This window comes from Aegilops tauschii, chromosome 7, assembly GCF_002575655.3.
Source record: "Aegilops tauschii subsp. strangulata cultivar AL8/78 chromosome 7, Aet v6.0, whole genome shotgun sequence".
NCBI classification, from domain to species: Eukaryota; Viridiplantae; Streptophyta; class Magnoliopsida; order Poales; family Poaceae; genus Aegilops; species Aegilops tauschii.
The window spans coordinates 4850466-4870673 of NC_053041.3; the positions used below are offsets into that span (position 1 = coordinate 4850466).

Sequence of the window (20208 nt, forward strand, 5' to 3'; positions counted from 1 at the left end):
CGGAAGGCCCTCGCGCTTCAGCAGGTGCCAGGAGGGAAGCTCCAAGAAGATGGCTAGCTTCATCAGTCGGGATGGTGAAAATTAACATGGACGGAGCAGTGGCACGACGAAGCCGCGGCGGGGCTGTCTCCGCGGCTGTCGAGACCACACGGGCCTATATTTGGGGTCTTCGGCGGTGGTGTACCAAGGAGTTTTGATCCAACCATCTTGAAAACTTTTGCATGCAGGGAGGCGTTGGCACTTGCTAGTGATCTTCAGATGACACATATGATAATAGCATCGGATTGCCAAGGTGTGGTGAACGATTTACACCAAGGGACAGCGGGTCCGCACTCAACTATCATTCAGGAAATTTTTAGGTCGTAGAAACAACTTTGCTTCCGTCTCTTTTGTTCATGAGCATAGAAATAATAATTTCGAGGCTCACAATCTCGCCAAGTTTGCTTATAATCTTCAGTCAGGTAGACATGTATGATTGGTCACTCCTCATGACCAACGTATTGTACCTATGAGCATTCCTGTTAATCAATAAAGTGGCGAGATTATAAAAAAAACTTAGGCCAACTTCAACGCTAGACCTCATCCTATCTGTACGCATTCGTTTGGCTCAAATGAACACACGACCCGGGCCAACACACAACCCCATCCGCAAAAAGCGTCCGTTTTTGGTCCAACTCACCCTATCTCATGCGTAAAATTGATCCCACTTTGCGGTCGAATGGACACCGAACGAATGCAGGAAAGCGTCCTCCGCACGCGCTCTCGTCCGGGCCTGACCCAGCTGTCAACCACCCACCCACCCACCTCCGCCAGCCCGCCCATCACTCTCTCTCCTAATTTTCTTTATTTCTCTTCCCCCACCATGTCGGCCATGGATGCCGCTGCCGGCGAGCCCAGCCCGTCATCAAGCCGCCTGCGCCTCCTCCTCTTCGTCGCCTCGCGAGATCGATCCCCGTGGTAGCCACCGAGTCGGGGCTGCGGCCCCACGTCGCCCTTCGAGTCGCGGGCGTCGGGCGTGGCGAAGGCGAGCAGTGCGGTCGGGCGGCAGAGAGAGGCGCGGCTGCATGCGGCGCGGCGCGGGGCGCGGCTGCTTGCGGCAATGCGCGGGGGGCGGCTGCGTGCGACGACGGGCGGCGGGGCGCGGCTGCGTGCGGCAAGGCGTTGCGACAGGCAGCGGCGTGCGGCGTGGCGCGGGGCGCGGCTGCATGCGGCGACGGGTAGTGTGGCGCGGTTGCGTGCGGTGAGGCGATGGGCGGCGAGGCGCGGTTGCGTGCGGCTGCGGGCTGGCGCGGCTGCAGCCGCACGGGCGCAGCGGCAGGACCGAAGCAGGGCGGCGGCCCCGGCGAGCGGGCGCGGCACGGCGACGAGATGCCACGGAGAGCGCGGGCGCAACGGGGGTTTTGGGGTTGGTCGCCGCATTGGGCGCGAAACAGACATCCATATGGAGTCTTGCTTAGAGTTGCCCTTACGAACCCTACAGCAGCTAGCGGCGCCCGGCGTCCGCAGGTCAATGTAAGCGACAGACGACCTAGCGCTAGCTAGCACCAGCAGGCAGCAGCGGCGGCCACAACCAATCGGATGGCGGCGGTCAGCAACGGGCAAGACATGGCGCAGGATGCTATGGCGTTCTCGACTTGCCAATTAAAAAGGATAGGCAACTTCCATTGCCAGGTTCTCTATATCACATTAGCGTTATTATGGATATATTTTTAGGTTGTTTCTATCGAATTATGTTCCAATATTCATTATATCGGGTTTATTATTTCTAGGATCAAATAAAAGGATTAGTGTACATTGTTAGTTGTAAGGGCTATTTTTATCGTGCATCAAATTTTGTTATGTTCATCATAATCCGGCCCACCTCAAAAAAGTTTCGTCCTCCGCCACTGGAGAGAATACTACCCTATCTCGAAAGGTTCAGATTTGAAAATGGTTGATACGAAGGAGTATCCTAGTCGGTTTCCCAACTGCCTGAAATAATATGTAGTATTTGAAATAATACGAAAGAGTATCCTAGCCGCTCGTTTCGTCTAAAAAGTGCGCGTGCACTTTGAAGAATTTGGGTTGATTTCGTCAGCAGAACCGGGGAAGATAGATTCTTGGGCTGCTTGGCAGAATATGTATCCGCCTAACATCCCCTGAATAAGAAAAGGTTTATAGATATATCATGCATCTATGATCATCAGTTCATCCAACCTTAAATCCTGGACGGCTTAGAAATCCGTCTGTGGTGTGGATTTCTATCTGTCTGTAATGTGCCTTTTGTAGTAGTGTGGATGTCTAAATTAAGACGGGGATGGGAAGGTATATCCGGGTGAGTGAGCGTGCTTGTGACGTGCTTTGGTAGTGACAAAGTGCTTGCGTGCATCTGGTAATAAGGCAGGCATGAGTGTAGTAGGGAATTTGTTCTGAAAGACGAGTGCTCGTGCATTGATTCTGCCACCTGCCTGTTTGGATTGAAGATACGAAAGAAACTTAGAAACATTAAGGCCACGAATTTGTGATTGACCCAGATATATCACAAGCTTGGGCAAACATATGTACACGTATATGCATTGACCGAGATAAAGTACAGAATATAAATGGAATAAGAAAAGGAGTTTTACGATAGAACAGGTTAGACGCACAACCACTAACGCCACATTCACATAACCACAAACTATGTGTGTTCCCTACACATATAGGAATAGGATAATAATTAATGGATCCCATCAGCCCCACTTAAGTGACCGCATGTTGTGCCACATTATAATATACTCCTGATGTCACAGACAAACGTCTGTAACGTGAGTCATCATATATAGATAAGACACTTGACCCGTGATGAGCTTAATGCAGACAAACTGGTGGAAAATTTTGATCGTCTGTTATCTATATGGTTTTTGTAAAAAGCTATCATAGCTGCCCACGAAAATGCACAGACAAAATCTTACTCATCTATTATTTTTGTAAGCCAAAAGTCTTGTGAAATTAGGTCCTGTAATCGATTGAAATATTCAAGATTAGTTGATCGGCATGTAATTTTGACCGCAAATACCATGGATTGATTAATCTTGAGAATATATGAAACCAACTCAGAAACATATACTATCTTGATAAATAATCAAATCCAAGACCAAATAAAATACTCTCTTTTTTTAGAAAAGGAGGAAGACCCCCGGCCTTTGCATCTGGACGAATGCAGCCATTTTATTAATTGTTCATACAATACCTTACAAAGAAACACAACAATAAGACTAAAGCCAACATCTGTCGCTACTTCTATCCAATTGATGAAGGGATGCTGATACTCTGGGCCTAATACCAAACAGATCTCGCAGCCAAACCTACCATCTAAGACCTGAGGTCCCATCCAGGACGCCTGCCGGGTATGGGGCACCCACCGGTTCGGCGCACTACTCAACCTGGACGCTTGCCGGGTATGAGGCCGCCGCAGCCTCCTGCCACCAATCCATCTTCAGAACTGTACTGCTGCATCTACCTTGCCCGGTCTAGCTGCCGTCAACGCTACCATGATGCCAGACCGCATCACCCTCCTGCGCGAATCCATCTCCGCGCATCAGACGCCGAGTCACCACAGCGCCATGCCGCCGAGATCCGCCGCCATCAATGAGTGAGATGAAGCACCGCTCCACCAAAGAATCTGTCCTCTGGTCCCTCGATCACGTGTGCACCTCCAAGGATGACGCCCCAAAGGGGGGAACGACACTAGAGCGCCGCCGTCATCCGATCATCCGATCTAGGGTTTCCCCCGGAGGTAGCAGAGAGTGGCCTTGAACTTCTCGATGGTGATGCCTTCAAGAAGGAAACGATGCAGATAGCGTCGCCACTGCCGGCCTTGGCAATAGCCGAAAGCAAGTTTTCACCCAGATCTGTTCGCAGGAATCCAACTCCCATGCACGGCCGCCGCCACCACCAGGCTAAGCACTCGCCGCCGGCGGCACCTCCACGATGCCCAGAGGCCGCGAGACTCGACGCCACCATGCCTGGGCCGCCGGCCACCGCTGCCAACACCAACCCCCACCACCATCGGATCTGGGCAGGGAATCCCAGATCCGCATCCCCCACCACCCACCACCACGGAGGGGAGGAGGCAGCGCCAGCGAAGGACACCGGGAGGGGGAGAAGGAGCCGAGGCAGGGCCGGCCCGACGCCTGGCACCTCCAGGCAGATGGGAACGCCCCGCGGAGTCCCCTACTGCGTGCGGGATAGAGCTGCCCCGCCGCCGCCAACGCCACACGGCCTTTGGCCGGCGACGCCCTAGACGGCGGCGAGGGAGGAGGTTGAGGCGAAGGGGGCGACGGGGGCGGCGCTAGGGTTCCCTCCCGGGGGCGCCCGCGGGAGCGCCTCGGGGAGGGGATACTCTTAGTGTGCACTATAAAATGACTCTTCAAACATAAAAATGTAGACTAAATTGCAAGAAGATGAAATATCTGAGATAAATATAAAATGAAATAGTTGAGATAAATACAAACGAAATAGCCGTTGCTCCTCACAATGGCAAAATTCAATCCATTTGGCAATTAATTATTCACAAAGCGAGAATGGATGAAACCTCAGGAACAACATCTCAACTCAATCATATAATATGTCGGAGATGAACACACCACAAATCAGCACGACTTGATACATGATACAAGAGGTTTCAAAGAGAGATCTGGACAAGGGAGGAGTGGTGAGGGGATGGACAAAGCCGATTCTGTTCTGTTTGGTAAGATGCAGGAGAGGGGATAGTTCGACTCTCGCCTAGTGGTTCTCCTTCCTTCTCTTTTATATATTCATCCTCTTTTATAGACAGGTTCGACACGAACCAATAACATCAGCGACAACCCTAAAATCATGAATTGGTCCGTACACACACGATCCATCAAGCAAAGCAAATTTAAGCTTGGTATACACACACATAAGTAGGATTTATTTACCTTCAGTACCATACACAACCGTATACAATACGGTGAATGCAGAGCATCGTCCATACATCGAGAGTACAATTTACTTAGATTTAGTTTGCACATACTATGAGGAATTTAAATTGCAGTTCACCATGCTTGGCTTCCACGGACGAGGCTGCGCATGCATGCACACAAGATACGTACCATAATTTATACTCCCTCCATTCCTAAATATAAGTCTTTTTAGAGATTTCAAATGGACTATCACATACGGATGTATATAGACATATTTTAGAGTGTAGATTCACTCATTTGGCTCCGTATGTAGTCACTTGTTGAAATCTCTAGAAAAACCTATATTTAGGAACGAGGGAGTATATGTAAGTAGTCATGCACCATGCATGCACGTACCTATGGAGTCAGTAGGCGCGCCTGAGGTTGGCGCACCTGCACTGCTGTTTGCCGCACCTACGGCAGGAGTGATACTCCCGCTGGCGGGCCCCCTTGTGCTGCTGCGGCTCTTCTAGCATCAGCATCATCATCTTGTGGCCTCCCTGCTCCTCGTCGTCGTCATCCTCGTCGTCGGAGCTGCCGAAGTCCTCCTCCCGGTTGTTGTACGCGTGGGCCCCCCTGCCCCCCTGCTGATGCTTCTGTTGTTGCACCACTAACAACATCATCTTGTTGCCCCCCTGCTCCACCTCTTCGCCGTCCTCATCTTCGTACTCGTCCTCATCGTCGTCCTCGTCCTCACCGTCATCCTCATCGTCGGAGCCACTCAAGTCCTCCTTCTGGGTGTAGCCCCTGAGGCCCCACTTGCCCCTCTGCTGCTGCAGTTGCTGCAACATGAACCGTTGTTTGGCCTTCTGCAGCTGTTGTTGTTGTTGTTGTTGTTGTTGTTGTTGTTGTGCCTACTGCAGCAGCTGCTGTTGTGCCTGCTGGATCTGCTGCTCTCGCTGCAGCAACTTTCGCTCCTGCTGCATCTTCCGCTCATGCTGCAGCTGCTGCTCTCGCAGCTGCAGCTTTCGCAGCTGCAACTTTCGCTCCTGCAGCAGCTGCTCCTCTCGCTGCTGCATCTTCCGCTCCTGGTCCCGGTCCCCAAACAGGATGTAGCCCGGCAAGCGAAGGAGTCCTCCGAACGGCATTGCTAATTGCTAATTGTCTGTTGGGTTATCTATTTGTGGCTTGTGTGCATTGCTTTGCATGGATTGGCTTTAAATATAGGAGCGAGTTAGCCGCCCTGTCATGGGTACAAGTGGAAGCATTTGTGCTCTCATATGTTTACTTTAGCATTTTAGTCCACTCGAGAAGGCATCTCTTCCTAACTATGTAAATGATCTTATTCGTATGCCATATCTGACCTATCAATGATAAAAAAAGATTCTATTCTTTTCTTAGTTGCTAGCTAGCTAGAAGTAATGCTTATATCTAGTACATTGTACATATATGCTTCATCTGCCATCTGTCGGGCGAGTCAATTGCAAGAAACCACCACATTTGTGGCTAGGTTTGCAGGAAACTACCAAGTCGTTAATCTGTTGCAAAAAACACCGTAAAATCTCTTAACCCGTTGCAAAAAGCACTGAACAGCCGTTTAGCCTTGTTTGATCTCTTTTCCGACAGGTGGGCCTCGAAAACGCTGACGTGGCGTGCGGACAGGCAAACGGCGCCGTTAGGAACAAAACGGTCAAGACGCCGCGCCGGTCGGTCCTGTTCAGACAGTCCCCCCCCCCCCCCCCCCCCCCCGCGCCCCTGTCCTGTCTCTCGCCCCGCTCCCCTCTCCTCTCTCGCCCCTGCTCGCCGCCGGTGATGGCCACCTCGCGTGGCAGTGATGATGGCGGTGGCGGTGGTGCTGGCGATGCATCTGGTGGCAGTGGTGCTCCTGCAGATCCAACAGAGGTTTGCGGCAGTTCAAACCCATCTCAGGCTCCGCCTCTTCCACAGCCGCCGTCGCCGTCTTACTGTGTTGAGTACGCGGCGGCGAGGGCATTCGCCAAGGCCATGAAGGAAGATCCAGAGGGGAGCCATCACTACGCATCCTCCTTCGGCGGTGTCTCGTAAGTTTTCTCTTTCCGTACCCCGATTTGGTTTCTAGGGTTCTAAGTGTATGTAGTAGGCACCGTCGCCATTATTGTTGTTGTAGGTTGTTTATGTGGTCAGACATGTAAGTGAAGTGTTTATGTAGTTCTAGGGTTCTAAGCGTATGTAGTAGGCACCTAAACATTAACTGAATTTTTAACTGAACTTTTAACTGAATTTTTAACTGAAACTGTATTTTTAACTGAATCTTTAACTTTTAACTGAATTGTTTACTTGAACTGAATTGCTTTACTTGAACTGTAGATTGAATGATGAAGTGTGGGAAGTCAGATTCCATTTCCATGACAGAGATAATCTTGAAAGAAGCCTAAATGTGGATGATATCACATTTTACAATCTGATTGCACTAATAGAGCTTGAAGGATATGGGATGACATACTTTAGGTATTATGTCAGAGATCCAGGTGTTGGGGTTTCAGGTATGGAAGAACTGACAGATGATGATAAGGTGGAGGAAATGTTGGATGACCTAGTTATCAAAGGTCAGAAGGTGGTGAACATAACAGTCATCAGAAGTGATGCTCCAAGACCTAGTGATTTGAACATTGGACCAGTTTGTGAGGAGCAGGTTCCATTATCTGAAATAGGTGTGCCAGTGGTGTATGAGATAGATACAGCAGGAGTACTGTTTCCTAGCCCAACAAAGCCACAACAAGTGCCAGTGCAGGTCATTAACACACAGGAGAGTTCATTTTTGAAGCAGAAGTGTGCACCAGTACCAGAATTTGCAATGGAGCAAGACCAAGATCAAGAGCAAATTGAGCAACTGATGGAGCAGAAGAGGAATGAAGAGATTGAGAAGTTCAGGAAAAAGGGGAAAGAAAAAGAGAAATACAAGGCAGCTAAAAGAAAACTTCTAGAGCTAATGGCTGAAGATTTCACTGATAGTGACAGTGACACAGATTTACTAGCAGATGAGGATATAATTGCTAGGCTTGAGGCAATGAAGAAGCATAGAGATGATCCACTTCATCATATTGAAGGGGACACTGATGTGGATGAGCCATATGAAGCAGATGAGGAGGAGGAGGAGGAGAAGGCACCAGAGGAGGAGGAGGAGGAGAAGGCACCAGAGGAGGAGGAGGAGGAAGGGAGCAGCATAGGAGGAAGTAAAAGAAAGGGGCCAACTACAAGATCTCATTCTAGTTTGGATGAGATTATTGAGGAAGATTGGTTTCCTTCATGTGATGAGGAGAGCAACCCTGGTGACCTAAGTCAGGAGGACAATGATGGGGCTCAAATACCATGTGTGAAGCTTCCAGCTGATAGGAAGAGCAGGGCTAAAAAGAGGAAGCCTAGAGTTTGGTATGATGAGCAAAGGGAGAACCCAGAAGAGCAATTTATGAAGAAGCTTTGTTTCCTAGATGTGACCCAGTTCAGGAGGGCACTTCTTAATTTTCACATCTCACAAAATAGGAACCATGCCTTCCACAGGAACTGTCCAGACAGGATTATAGCTGTCTGCAAATTTGAGAATTGTCCATTTTTCATTGCAGCTTCTCAGATAGCACATGAGAAGACATTCTGTATAAAGAAACTGAACTTGCACCACAGCTGCCCAGTAGTAGGAGAGAGCACAAAAGTTACTGCTAAGTGGTTGGCACATGAATGTGAGCAACAGTTGAGGACAGACCCCAACACACCTGTCCAGACTATAATTTCAAACTTGAAGCAAAAGCATGGAATAGAGGTATCTATACATATGGCCTATAGGGCAAGAAAGCTAGCTAAAAATGTAGTCCTAGGAGATCAGAAGGCACAATATCATAGGATAAGGGATTACCTAGAAGCTGTGCTAGAAACCAATCCAGGAAGTAGATGCATTGTCACAACAAAGCATCTGAAACTACATCCAAGCAAAAACCCAAGATTCCATGGCTTGTTCATCTGCCTCAATGCTTGCAAAGAGGGTTTCCTTAATGGTTGCAGACCATTCATAGGTATGTGCACACCTACTAATTAACTAGTGACTCTACATTTATATGTGCACACCCACTAATTTGTTGGTAATCTACTTGTGATCTTGTATGATAGGTGTTGATGGTTGCTTCATAAAGTTGACAACAGGGCAGCAAATCTTGGCTGCCACTGGAAGAGATGGAAACAATAACATATTTCCCATTGCTTTTGCAATAGTGGACAAGGAAAACACAGCAAGCTGGTCTTGGTTTCTTACTCAATTAAAATATGCCATTGGTGGTGAGTCAGGCAAGTTTGGCTACTACACTATTATATCTGACAGGCAAAAGGTACTACTATCTCTACTCTAATCATTGCTTGCATTGCTTATTAATTTTCTTTGTTTATTAATTTCATACATGGCATTGTTGTAGTATTCTCAAACTGTAGTTCATTCAAACAGGGCCTTCTTACAGCCATAAACAATGTATTCCCCAATTGCAAACAAAGATTCTGCCTTAGACATATTTATCAGAACTTTCAAACTGCTAGTTTTAGAGGGGAAGAGTTGAAGAAATACATGTATCAGGCAAGTTATTCCTATACTGAGCATGGTTATGTAACTGCAATGGAAGGCATGAAAAAGGAGTGTGAGCCAGCTTGGAAATGGCTATCTAGGATACCAAAACATACATGGGCTAGGCATGCCATGGACAACAATTGCAAAACTGACTTGGTAGTGAACAATATAAGTGAAGTTTTTAACAAGATGATACTTGATGTTAGAGCCAAACCCATTAGAACTATGGTAGATGGGATCAGGACAAAGCTGTTAGTGAAGTTCAATGCAAATAGGACAAAGACTGAGACTGTAAGTGGCAGATATGCCCAACATATGCTGAGAAGCTAGAGGAAGCAAAACATCATTCTAGGTTTTGTCAGTCTATCAAAGCTGGACCTGATCTCTTCCAGGTGACAAGTGGAGAAAGCACATATGCAGTTAACTTGTTGCTACATACATGTGGTTGTAGGAAGTGGGACATGTGTGGAGTACCTTGCAATCATGGTGTTTCTGCAATCAACAAGGCAAAACTATAGCCAGAAGATTTTGTTCATGATTTCTTCAAGAAACCAATGTATAAGGCAGCTTATAGTCCAATAGTTTTCCCTGTGCCTGGGCCTGATTTGTGGCCAAAGACTAGAACCCCTGACATTGAACCACCAGTGTTCAAAGAAAAGCCAGGAAACAAAGAGACAAAGAGGAGAAAGAGCAAGTTTGAAAAGCCAGCTCCAAAGGATACATCTAGGATGGCAACTATCACTTGTAGCAATTGCAATAGGACTGGGCATAGATACACTAGTTGCAAGCAGGCTCTTAAACCATCCCTAGCTATGAGAATGAACCAGCACCAGGTAACTATTGTTGTAGGTTTTGTACAATTTCACATACCAGTTTCTAACATTTGTATGCTATAATTTCAGGAAAACAGGAGAGATGATACACCCAGAACTGTATCTGCTCCTGCTCCCATGCCACCAAGGAGAAGTGCTCCTTCTGCTCCTGCTGCTGCTCAAATTGCAGCTCCAGCTCCAAGGCTCCAAGGGTATCAAGGAGAGCTCCTTCTGCTCCTGCTTCAGCTCCCAGTGCACCAAGGAGAGCTCCTTCTGCTCCTGCTGCAGCTGCAGCTGCTCCTGCTACAAGGGCAACAAAGAAAGCTAAAACTACAAGGACTGCAACTTCTACTGCTGGTGCTGGTCCAAGTTCTAGTGCTGGTGCTGGTCCAAGTTCCTCTACTGCTGCTGGGCCAAGAGGAAGAAACAAGTTCATCCCCCCAAGAGTTGCAGGTAGTGGAAGAGTGAGGAATCCATCCTTTAAGATGTCTGAGTGGTTCAACTGTTCTCAAGGGAGCAGGTGAAGTTGTGTTAATTTGTGGAGAGCTGATGATGTTCAAAACATCTGCATTTTGGTTGTGATGACACCTTTCATGTAAGGTACCTAGTGGACTTGTTGGGCTATGATGAAAACTTGTGTTGCTTCTGGTTGTCATGAGTACTTTCATGTTCTAAACATGTTCTAAACATCTTTATTCTGGTTGTCATGAGTACTTTCATGTAAGGTACCTAGTGGGCTTGTTGGTCTGTGGTGAGCTGATGATGTTCAAAACATCTTTATTTTGGTTGAGTACTTTCTGGTTAGTTGTGGCTCCTAATTTTCTTATTGTTTGCTAATAAGTGTGATGACCTAATTTGATCATCTAGGATGCCTCGGCGTCGACGGCATCCAAGATAACCTAATTTGATCATCTAGGGTGCCTCGGCGTCGACGGCATCCACGATAACCTAATTTGATCATCTAGGGTGCCTCGGCGTCGACGGCATCCAAGATAACCTAATTTGATCATCTAGGGTGCCTCGGCGTCGACGGCATCCAAGATAACCTAATTTGATCATCTAGGGTGCCTTGGCGTCGACGGCATCCAATATAACCTAATTTGATCATCTAGGGTGCCTCGGCGTCGACGGCATCCACGATAACCTAATTTGATCATCTAGGGTGCCTCGGCGTCGACGGCATCCACGATAACCTAATTTGATCATTTAGGGTGCCTCGGCGTCGACGGCATCCAAGATAACCTAATTTGATCATCTAGGGTGCCTCGGCGTCGACAGTATCCAACATATCCTCATTCCATCATTTAGGGTGCCATAGTTAACATCAGTGACATAGTTAACATCATACTTAACAACTCTAGTCACTAACATAGTTAACATCATGACACCATAGTTCACAACATAGTTAACATCATGACACCATAGTTAACATCATGACACCATAGTTCAAAGCTTACAAGACATAGTTCAAGGCTACACCCTACTTCAAATACTGCAAACTGCCACTAGTTCACATATTACAAGCTATAGTTCAATGCTTGAAACTTAAGATAATGACCCACATGGTCAGATTACAAATCACTCTTCATCGCAAATATCCTTGATGTCCTTCAGCTTTCTCTTGTTCTTGTCACTAGCTTTGACAAGATCAGCAATGTGAAACTCCAAATTCCTCCTCGCAGTGCTCAACTTTTCCTTCTCCTTCAAATGAGCAAACTTCAGATTCCTAATCACATTACCTTGGGCAACCTGAATGCTCTTCAACTGGTCAACCTTTTGCTTCAGTTCTTTGTTCTCAGCATCCATTGCACCCAGCTGTTCCTTCAAAGCTGAAATATTGTTGTCCAAAGGAGGAGTGATCTCCTCATGTTCACGTTGTTGGACTTCATTTTCCTTGGGAATATTGTCCTGGGTATCAAGTAGGTTGTTCACATCCTCAACAAGCTTCTCATAAGTCTCCTGTAGCTTGTTCTTCTGTGATGTGAGATTGTGGACAAGTGATGAATGTTCCAGACATGCCATCCTATTAGCACGCTGGCAATCCTCATACAAAAGCCATAGTTTGTGAAGAGCATTCTGCAGATGCTCTGGCCACTCCTCATCTACCCAATGAACAACACCACAACTGCTTGCTTCCTGCAAAACAACAAGTACAAATGCATTTACTTCCTTTTTCACTTCACTTCTATTCAGTCCAATTCAAAACAACTATAGTATACTGCACATGCACAATTCAGCTCAATTCTGAATTTATATCTGAATTTTTAACAGCATACTACACTGAATTTACTTCATTTATACCTTAATTTTCAACAGCACAATACAATTCAGTTCAATTCATTTACTTCATTTATATCTATGAACAATGCACTATGATACTTTTTAACAACACAATTTACTTCACTCAGTCACTATGGATACCTTAATTTTATATCTTTGTACTTAATTTTTAATAGCACAATTTAATTCATTTACTTCATTTATATCACTGTGGTGTTGTTCATTTATATGTATGAACAATTCATTTACTTCACTCAGTCACTATGGTATGGTACATGACAGTACATTTAACTAAACTACTAGGTGAACAGTGAACATGAACAATGAACAGTGAACATGAACAATGAACAGTGCATATGAACAATTTATAGTTTCTTCACAAAATGAGCAAACTACAGATTTTTGCTAGCACTCACATCAAGTCCACAGGCAATGAACCTCCTCCCAGTGCTAATCCCTTCGAAGCAAACATGCCTCTTCGCCGGCTGGCCATGCTCACACATCACCATCACCTCATCATCAACACCAGAGTAGTTCGGGTCCTCGATTGTAGCCGGGATCTACATCAACAAAAGAAACGCACAAAATCCATCTCACGGGTTCAAATCGAGCAGGAAAAACAAAATCCCCAAACCGAAACCCTTGCTCAAAGAACCCTAGCTACGAGTACAAATCACTGACCTTGATAGGGGAGCCGCCTGAAGAGTACTCGTAGCCCGATTCCTCGCTGTCGTCGCTCCACGAAACCATGGCGGACGGCGGCCAGCTGGCTTCTCACCGACGGCGACCAGAGCCAGAGAGAGGAGGCAGAGGAGAGGGGCGAGAGAGAGAGAGAGACAGAGGGCGCGGGGCATCTGTCTGGCGAGCACCGACAGGACCGACCGGCGCGGCGTCTTGACCGTTTTGTTCCTAACGGCGCCGTTTGCCTGTCCGCACGCCACGTCAGCGTTTTCGAGGCCCACCTGTCGGAAAAGAGATCAAACGAGGCTAAACGGCTGTTCAGTGCTTTTTGCAACGGGTTAAGAGATTTTACGGTGTTTTTTGCAACAGATTAACGACTTGGTAGTTTCCTGCAAACCTAGCCACAAATGTGGTGGTTTCTTGCAATTGACTCCTGTCGGGCTACAAACAGGGACGGAGCAGCCATCAGATAAATTCTTGGTTAACTCGATTATAGACAAAGTGTTTTAGAAAATCTTGGTTAACTTGATTATAAACAAAGTGTTTTAGAAAAGTATCTTTATCCAAACAGGGACGGAGCTGCGATAGACCCATATACAGTAATGTGTCTACTTACTCTGTGCATATTAATTAAGATAAGAATTATCAAGAGAGTAGGAAAATGCAACGCAGTGGGTACCCAATTCTAGGAGCAATGCGACACATACATTAGGTTTGTTACGTGATTGCTCGTGCGACAAAGGGTGACCAGAGATAGGATTGCTCTTGCCTCTCGCCGGCGGCGCTGCCGGACTGCCTCGCCTCATGTGCTCCTAGGATCATGGAGGCGTGGTGGATCTTGTCCTTTGCCGGAGGGAGAGCTTCATTTTTAGGTGTTTTTTAGAGTTTTGTTAGGGTTTATGTTCTATTCAGGAAGACGAGGCGATGGCGGCTACCTGAAGTTGGAATAAGGTTCTCCCTGTCTAGGCCCCATCCCGGGGGTGCTTCTAGCGTCGTTGGAGGGCGTGTGGAGGTGTGTCTCCTTTAGATCTCGTGGGATTCGATCGGTGTTTATTTTCGATGGATCCGCTTGGATCTGCTCTTCGTTCGTCTGCATTCATGTGTCTATAGGTTGGAGCCTTTCGATCTACACTTCTCTTCATGTATGGTGGTTTCTGCACTGGTGCACTGGCTCTTTGGTACCTTATCACGACGACTTTCCGACTGTCTACTACAACAAGGTTCGCCTGGCTTGAGGGAGGGACGGACCTGGATGTAATATTTACTTCTGACGTTCTTTGTACTCCTTTGACAATTGATGAATAGATCAAAGGTTTTTATATTATTGCAATAAAGAGGTTTGTTACGTGATTAACGTAGTAGTTTAGGTGGCATTTTTTGGTTGGAGGAAATTAGGGGAGGGGTCCCAACCAGTTGAATTAGGGGGATGGCGAGATTAGTTTGGAAGATTAGTAACAGATTCGTAAGAGTTTCGGAGGTCTAGGATTATTGCAATGCTAATTGCCCTGTTTGAGAGTACTAACATAACAAAATAAACTGACAGATATATAGGAACTACATAGAATAACAGAAATTCACTGATTACTCAATACATGCATGGCCTCTTTTATATATTTGCATCACCATCAACTCTAGCTTTCTTGAATTATATCGTGATGAACTTAGCAGCAGGCTACTTACTGAAAAACTTGCAAGCTGCAAGAAGCCTAATCCAGCTCAATTTAATATCCAAATCCATTTACATTGATCCTACCCGGCCCCCTCTCATTCTACGCATATCCATAAAATTGTTCAGCCCTGGCGCTGCTCCACCTTTTCTCCTCTTCTCTGCATCCAATAACCACCATATGCATCTTCTCGCTCCAAATAATATGGGAACATCGGCATCTAATCAATTAGGCAAGCATCAGTGTTTAGCCTGAGCCAAATCATCGCTCAATCTTTTCTAAGTGATGAGAAAATATACTAACCATAGAAATATCAATTGGTGGGGGCGTGGAATTGTTCGGCAGGCAGTTGGCACGTTTTCGAAGGTGTCGTGTATTGCATGCGCTTGTTTTTTCTTTCTTTTGGGCGTGTTTGTGTTGTTGCCCCAACCAACTTATTATTTTCTTTCTGGTTAGTTAACCAAGCAAGCAACATGGTGGATGGATTGCTTGATGGTAAAAGCGCGTACACTAGGAGTAGGTGCCTTTTTTCATTTTGGAAAAGGAGGATCCCCCGGCTTAAGTAGTAACTAGTAAGGGTCTGTCTGGTAAGTGGCCTGGGCTATACGTGCCTGGAAAAAGGTTATGCCTGGCTTGAGCCTGGTACTTTTGTGTTTTCTTCCGGGTGAGGTTAGCCTGGAGTATGGGTGTTTTGTTTGTGACCTGGCTTGCTAAACTATTAAACAATCGCTAGCATTATAATCGTTATGCAAGTCTTGGAAAACATGGGCTAATTTGAACCAGGCAGCGATCGAGGCATCGCCGCCGAGGGCCGTGCCAAGCAGGAGGTCGAGTAGGAGCTAGCAGCGGGACGTGGTCCAACTGAAGGTTGAGGTGCAGCTGCGGTTGCAGCACTTGGGTGCTCGGTGGTGAAGGCATTGGCCGCGGCTGGAAGGCACCCCGGCGCTCGCCGACGCCTGTGCGGCCTGAGGTTCTGTGTTACGATTGAGAATTTACGTATTTATAGGCATTAGATGGGACCGGTCGCACTATCAGGTGAGGCGGACGTGTGTAAATCTACGACTAAGCAAGATCATGTGACTTGCACTTGTTGGGACTTGGGAGCTCCTCCACTAGTGTGCTCTGCTATCAGCCTCTCGCTTTGGTCTGAAGATACTCGCTTCTGGTAAAACTTAACTTCTTGGGAGCTTCATTCCCTATTCATCCCAAATTAGGTGGCGTGAGGTACCTGAATTTCACTCTCTTTCCCGAATCATCTCAAATCGGATGCTTGTCATGAGCCATCTGTTTGTTGATAGAGCATTGTCGAAAATACGTGGGCATCGTCGAAAGTCATATAGTGTGGTTCCGGTACCTACCGGTAATTAAGGATCCCGGCATCCATAAGCTGCTTTAAGATTCACGCGAAAAAGTTTTTTTACTGGAGCCGGGAGCTACCGGTGAAGCATCCATCGTTGATTCTGGCATTCAGATGTGTGCAGGCATTGAGCGTATAAAGTCAGAAATAATCATTTGTGCAATGCCTTTCTATATACAACAGACACCTTCTGACAAATACCTGACCACGTCCCCACTACTTTTATATCTAGTACTGCAAGCACACTCACAGTCCTCTTCACCCATAGAGAAACTAGCATTTATTTTCTTGTGAGATATTAATTCACCAATATCTTCTAAAAAAATCTGGTTATTTCATATTTTTATATGTTTGAGTTCCTGACAATGATATCTTTAAAACAAGACTAATCTTGAATATATTTCAAACGATTTTCAAAAAACCGATTTTACTCATAAAAAAATACAGATTCACTAATTTACAGAATGATTTCACTCTTTTGAAATACTAAGTTTCATTCTTTTGTAAAATATGATAGTGAAATGTGTTTTTTGAAAGTATTTGAATCTTCTTTTTGAAGTATTGAAATCAGTACTTTGATAGTTGAAATAACCAGTTCACTCATTGTGAAATATGAAATTGGAATTACTGAAATGACATTGGAAAAAAATAAAATTATGTATGCCATTCTTTGGAAATACTAAGTTTCAGTACTATTTTTTAAAATATGGTAATGTATGTTTTTTTTTTGAAGAATTGAAATCAGTTCTTTGAGAGTTGAAATAATCAGTTTCAATCATTGTGAAATATGAAATTGGAATTCGAATAACTGAAATGAGATTGCAAAAAAATAAAATTATTTATGCCACTCTTTTGAAATACTAAGTTTCAATATTTTATAAAATATTGTAGTGTATGTTTTTTATGGAATTGAAATCTTCTTTTTTTGAAGAATCAAAATCAGTTCTTTGAGAGTTGAATAATCAATTTCAATCATTGTGAAATATGAAATTGAATATGGTATTTAAAAGACTTGAAATCAGTTTAGACAATTGAGTGAATTTAGTACTTAGAAACAAGTGAAATTATTTTTGAAATAATTGAAATAGAGTTTTTGAAAGAACTGAAATATATTTTAACTAGTTTTTAATAATGATTGACTTGTGTTTTTGAAAGAATTGAAATTTGTTGTTTGAAGCGAGTGAAACGAGTTTTTGAAATAATTCTAATCTATTTTTTGAAAGAGTTGAAATCAGTGAGATGTGTATTGAAATAGCTATGTGTAGTTGAGTTGTGCAAAATATGTGAAACTGATATTTCAATGGGTTGTTGCAAGTTGTGAAACTAATTTGTGAGAAAATATATGAAATTACTTCTCTGAAATATATGTAACTAATATTGGGAAAAATTAATTAAAACTTGCAAGTTAATTTATTTTAAATGGGTTATGTGACTACTTTCAAATAATCAGTTTCACTCTTTTCTGCTTATTACATATACTGAAAAGTGAAAAAAAATCCATTTCAAATATATTGAAGAGTGAAATTTTAGTTTAAAAGAGTGAAAATGATTATTTGAACTGTTCTTTCCAATTTCACTTATAAACAGATTTCGCTCTTTAAAGTCAAATATACTGAAACTGGTAAGCTTACTGAATATTTCACTCTAAACTTTCACTCCTTTGTAATAATCATTTCACGTGACAAAATACATTGGAATAACTGAAAAAATGATATGAAAACTGAAATATCTGATTGAAAGAATTGAAATAAGTGTTTAAAAAAAAGTGAAATATGTGGTTATGGTGCCGCTGTCCTGGACATGCACGTGATATGGCGTCTTGGATATGCACGTGGTGGGGCATCCTAGGTGGCGGGACCTCTAGCTCAAGGAATACAGAGCACGAATTCTGCCTAAAGGGGGGATACAACTCCCGTATATAAATGACTTGATGTGGTGAACTGCTCTTATTGGCTAGGGGTCATCAGTAGATCCCAACACCGGTAAAAAGAGGTTTGTGAAGATTTAGGCCATGGATAGCTACTATTGCCCCCCATCATTGTCCTTACATGGCAAGCACGCATGTGACAACCCACTCTCTATATCTCTCTCTTCTCCCACACACTGTCTCTTCTCACTCCCTTGCAAAGAAACTAATGGACTTTATTTCATCTTAGTCAATTAAAAACATTTATATGTTTTAAAATATAAGTTCGTTTTTGAAATAATTTATATATTTAAACTCTCGGTGTCAAGACCTTTAGAACTAAACCAATTTGGATACCTTTCATATGCATTTAAATTTCAACATTTCACATTTCCTATATGGAACAAACCTATTTCACTTGAAAAATGAGAATTTTTGTGTAACAGTTTATTTCAAAATTCGTAACAGTTTATTTTAAGAGAGTGAAATAAGTTATTTGAAAAATGTGCAATCGAAACAGATGGGGTTTTTCTGAAACAACCCAATAGAAAGTGAAATGCAGGTTCTAAATTGTGAAATAGCAACAACAAAAAGTGAAATTATAATGTATCATTGTGAAACTGATTCTTTGGAAATGTGAAGAAAAAACTATGTCAAAAGAGTGAAATAATTTATTTGAGAAATGTGCAATTGAAGTAGATGGTTTTGTGAATCAAGCCCGTGAAAAGCGAAATGTACGTAGGTTCTGAATTGTGAAATTGTAACCACAGAAACTGAAATTAGAATGTATCATTGTGAAACTGACTATTTGGAAATGTATTACAATTTATTTCAAAAGAGTGAAATAGGTTATTTGAGAAATGTGCAATTAAAATAGATTTTATTATTGTGAAACAAGCCAGTGGTAAGTGTAATGTAGGATCTGAATTGTGAAATAGTAACCACACAAAATAAACTTGTAATGCATCAATGTGAAACAGATTATTTGAAAATGTGAAATAATTTTTTCAAAAGAGTGAAATAGGTTATTTGAGAAATGTGCAATTGAAGTAGATGTTATTTTTGTGAAACAGACCAGTAAAAAGTGAAATGTAGATTCGAAATTGTGAAACAGTAACTACATAAAGTGAAATTGTAATATATCAATGTAAAATTGATTATTTTGAAATGTGAAATGTACATTTGAATTTAAACATGGTTGAAAAATGTCCAACATTGGTCTCATTTCAAAGGTTTGGCGCAAAGAGTTCAAATATAAAAAAAATCAAAAACAAACATTTGGTTTAAAAGGTAGGGATGTTTTAAATTATCCAAGGGGGAAGAAAAGAATAGATTTATTGTGTAGGAGAAGGGGAGAGTGGGTCTGCCACATTACTGTTGTCCTTCATGTAAAGTAGACTGATGGGCCAGATGCTTAATTATGTTTCATAAACAAGGGAAAACTTGCTTATACAACAGATGAGTAAGTATATGGTGTGAGGTGTCACTAGCTGGTTAGCTGCCTACTGACACCGCTCGTTTTCTGCTTTGGTGGGCACTGCTACTGTCTAAAAAGTTTGGTCTTTTTTATATTTTTCTATTGTGCGAAAAATTATGCTTAACTAAAAATGTTAGCGTATTTCAAGAAATGTTTGTAGTTGATTTAAAAATACATTTGTGTTTCTATGAAAAATAAACCGAGTACAAAACTAGATTGAACCACTAAGAAAACTATATGGAATTCCTATGCATATCATGTGTTGATTTATGACCGTCATATAGTAGAGATGACAATCCAGAGTTGGCTATGGTGCATCATCAAGAGAATTTACTCTATCTCAATATGTATCTTATATCTTATATCTTATAATATAATATAATATAATATTTATATATATATTTACTAATTGGAGGCACCAATGAAGCCACCACGTTAACTCTTGGAAAACACATAAATTTAGCCTTCGGATGTTAAATCTACGGTTCATATCAAATAATCAATCATGGTTTGAGTCCTAGATGTATATATATGATCTGTAGTCCAATCCAATTCCAGTA

General features: G+C 43.6%; 2 protein-coding genes across 2 annotated transcripts; both read right to left on the reverse strand.

Moving 5' to 3' along the window:
- Positions 1-4896: 4896 nt before the first annotated feature.
- On the reverse strand, positions 4897-6080 carry LOC109766153 (uncharacterized). Its single transcript, XM_073503370.1, has 2 exons — positions 5261-6080; positions 4897-5107 (listed from the first exon to the last, which is right to left on the reverse strand). The coding sequence occupies exon 1, from the start codon at positions 5735-5737 to the stop codon at positions 5312-5314; it is 426 nt and encodes a 141-aa protein (XP_073359471.1). The 5' UTR covers positions 5738-6080; the 3' UTR covers positions 4897-5107; positions 5261-5311.
- Positions 6081-11858: 5778 nt separating this feature from the next.
- Positions 11859-13668, reverse strand: LOC109766162 (uncharacterized). The gene is made up of 3 exons (XM_045230556.2): positions 13242-13668; positions 12977-13120; positions 11859-12416 (listed from the first exon to the last, which is right to left on the reverse strand). Exons 1-3 carry the CDS (start codon positions 13308-13310, stop codon positions 11859-11861), a joined length of 771 nt encoding a protein of 256 aa, XP_045086491.1. The 5' UTR covers positions 13311-13668.
- Between the last annotated feature and the right edge of the window lie 6540 nt (positions 13669-20208).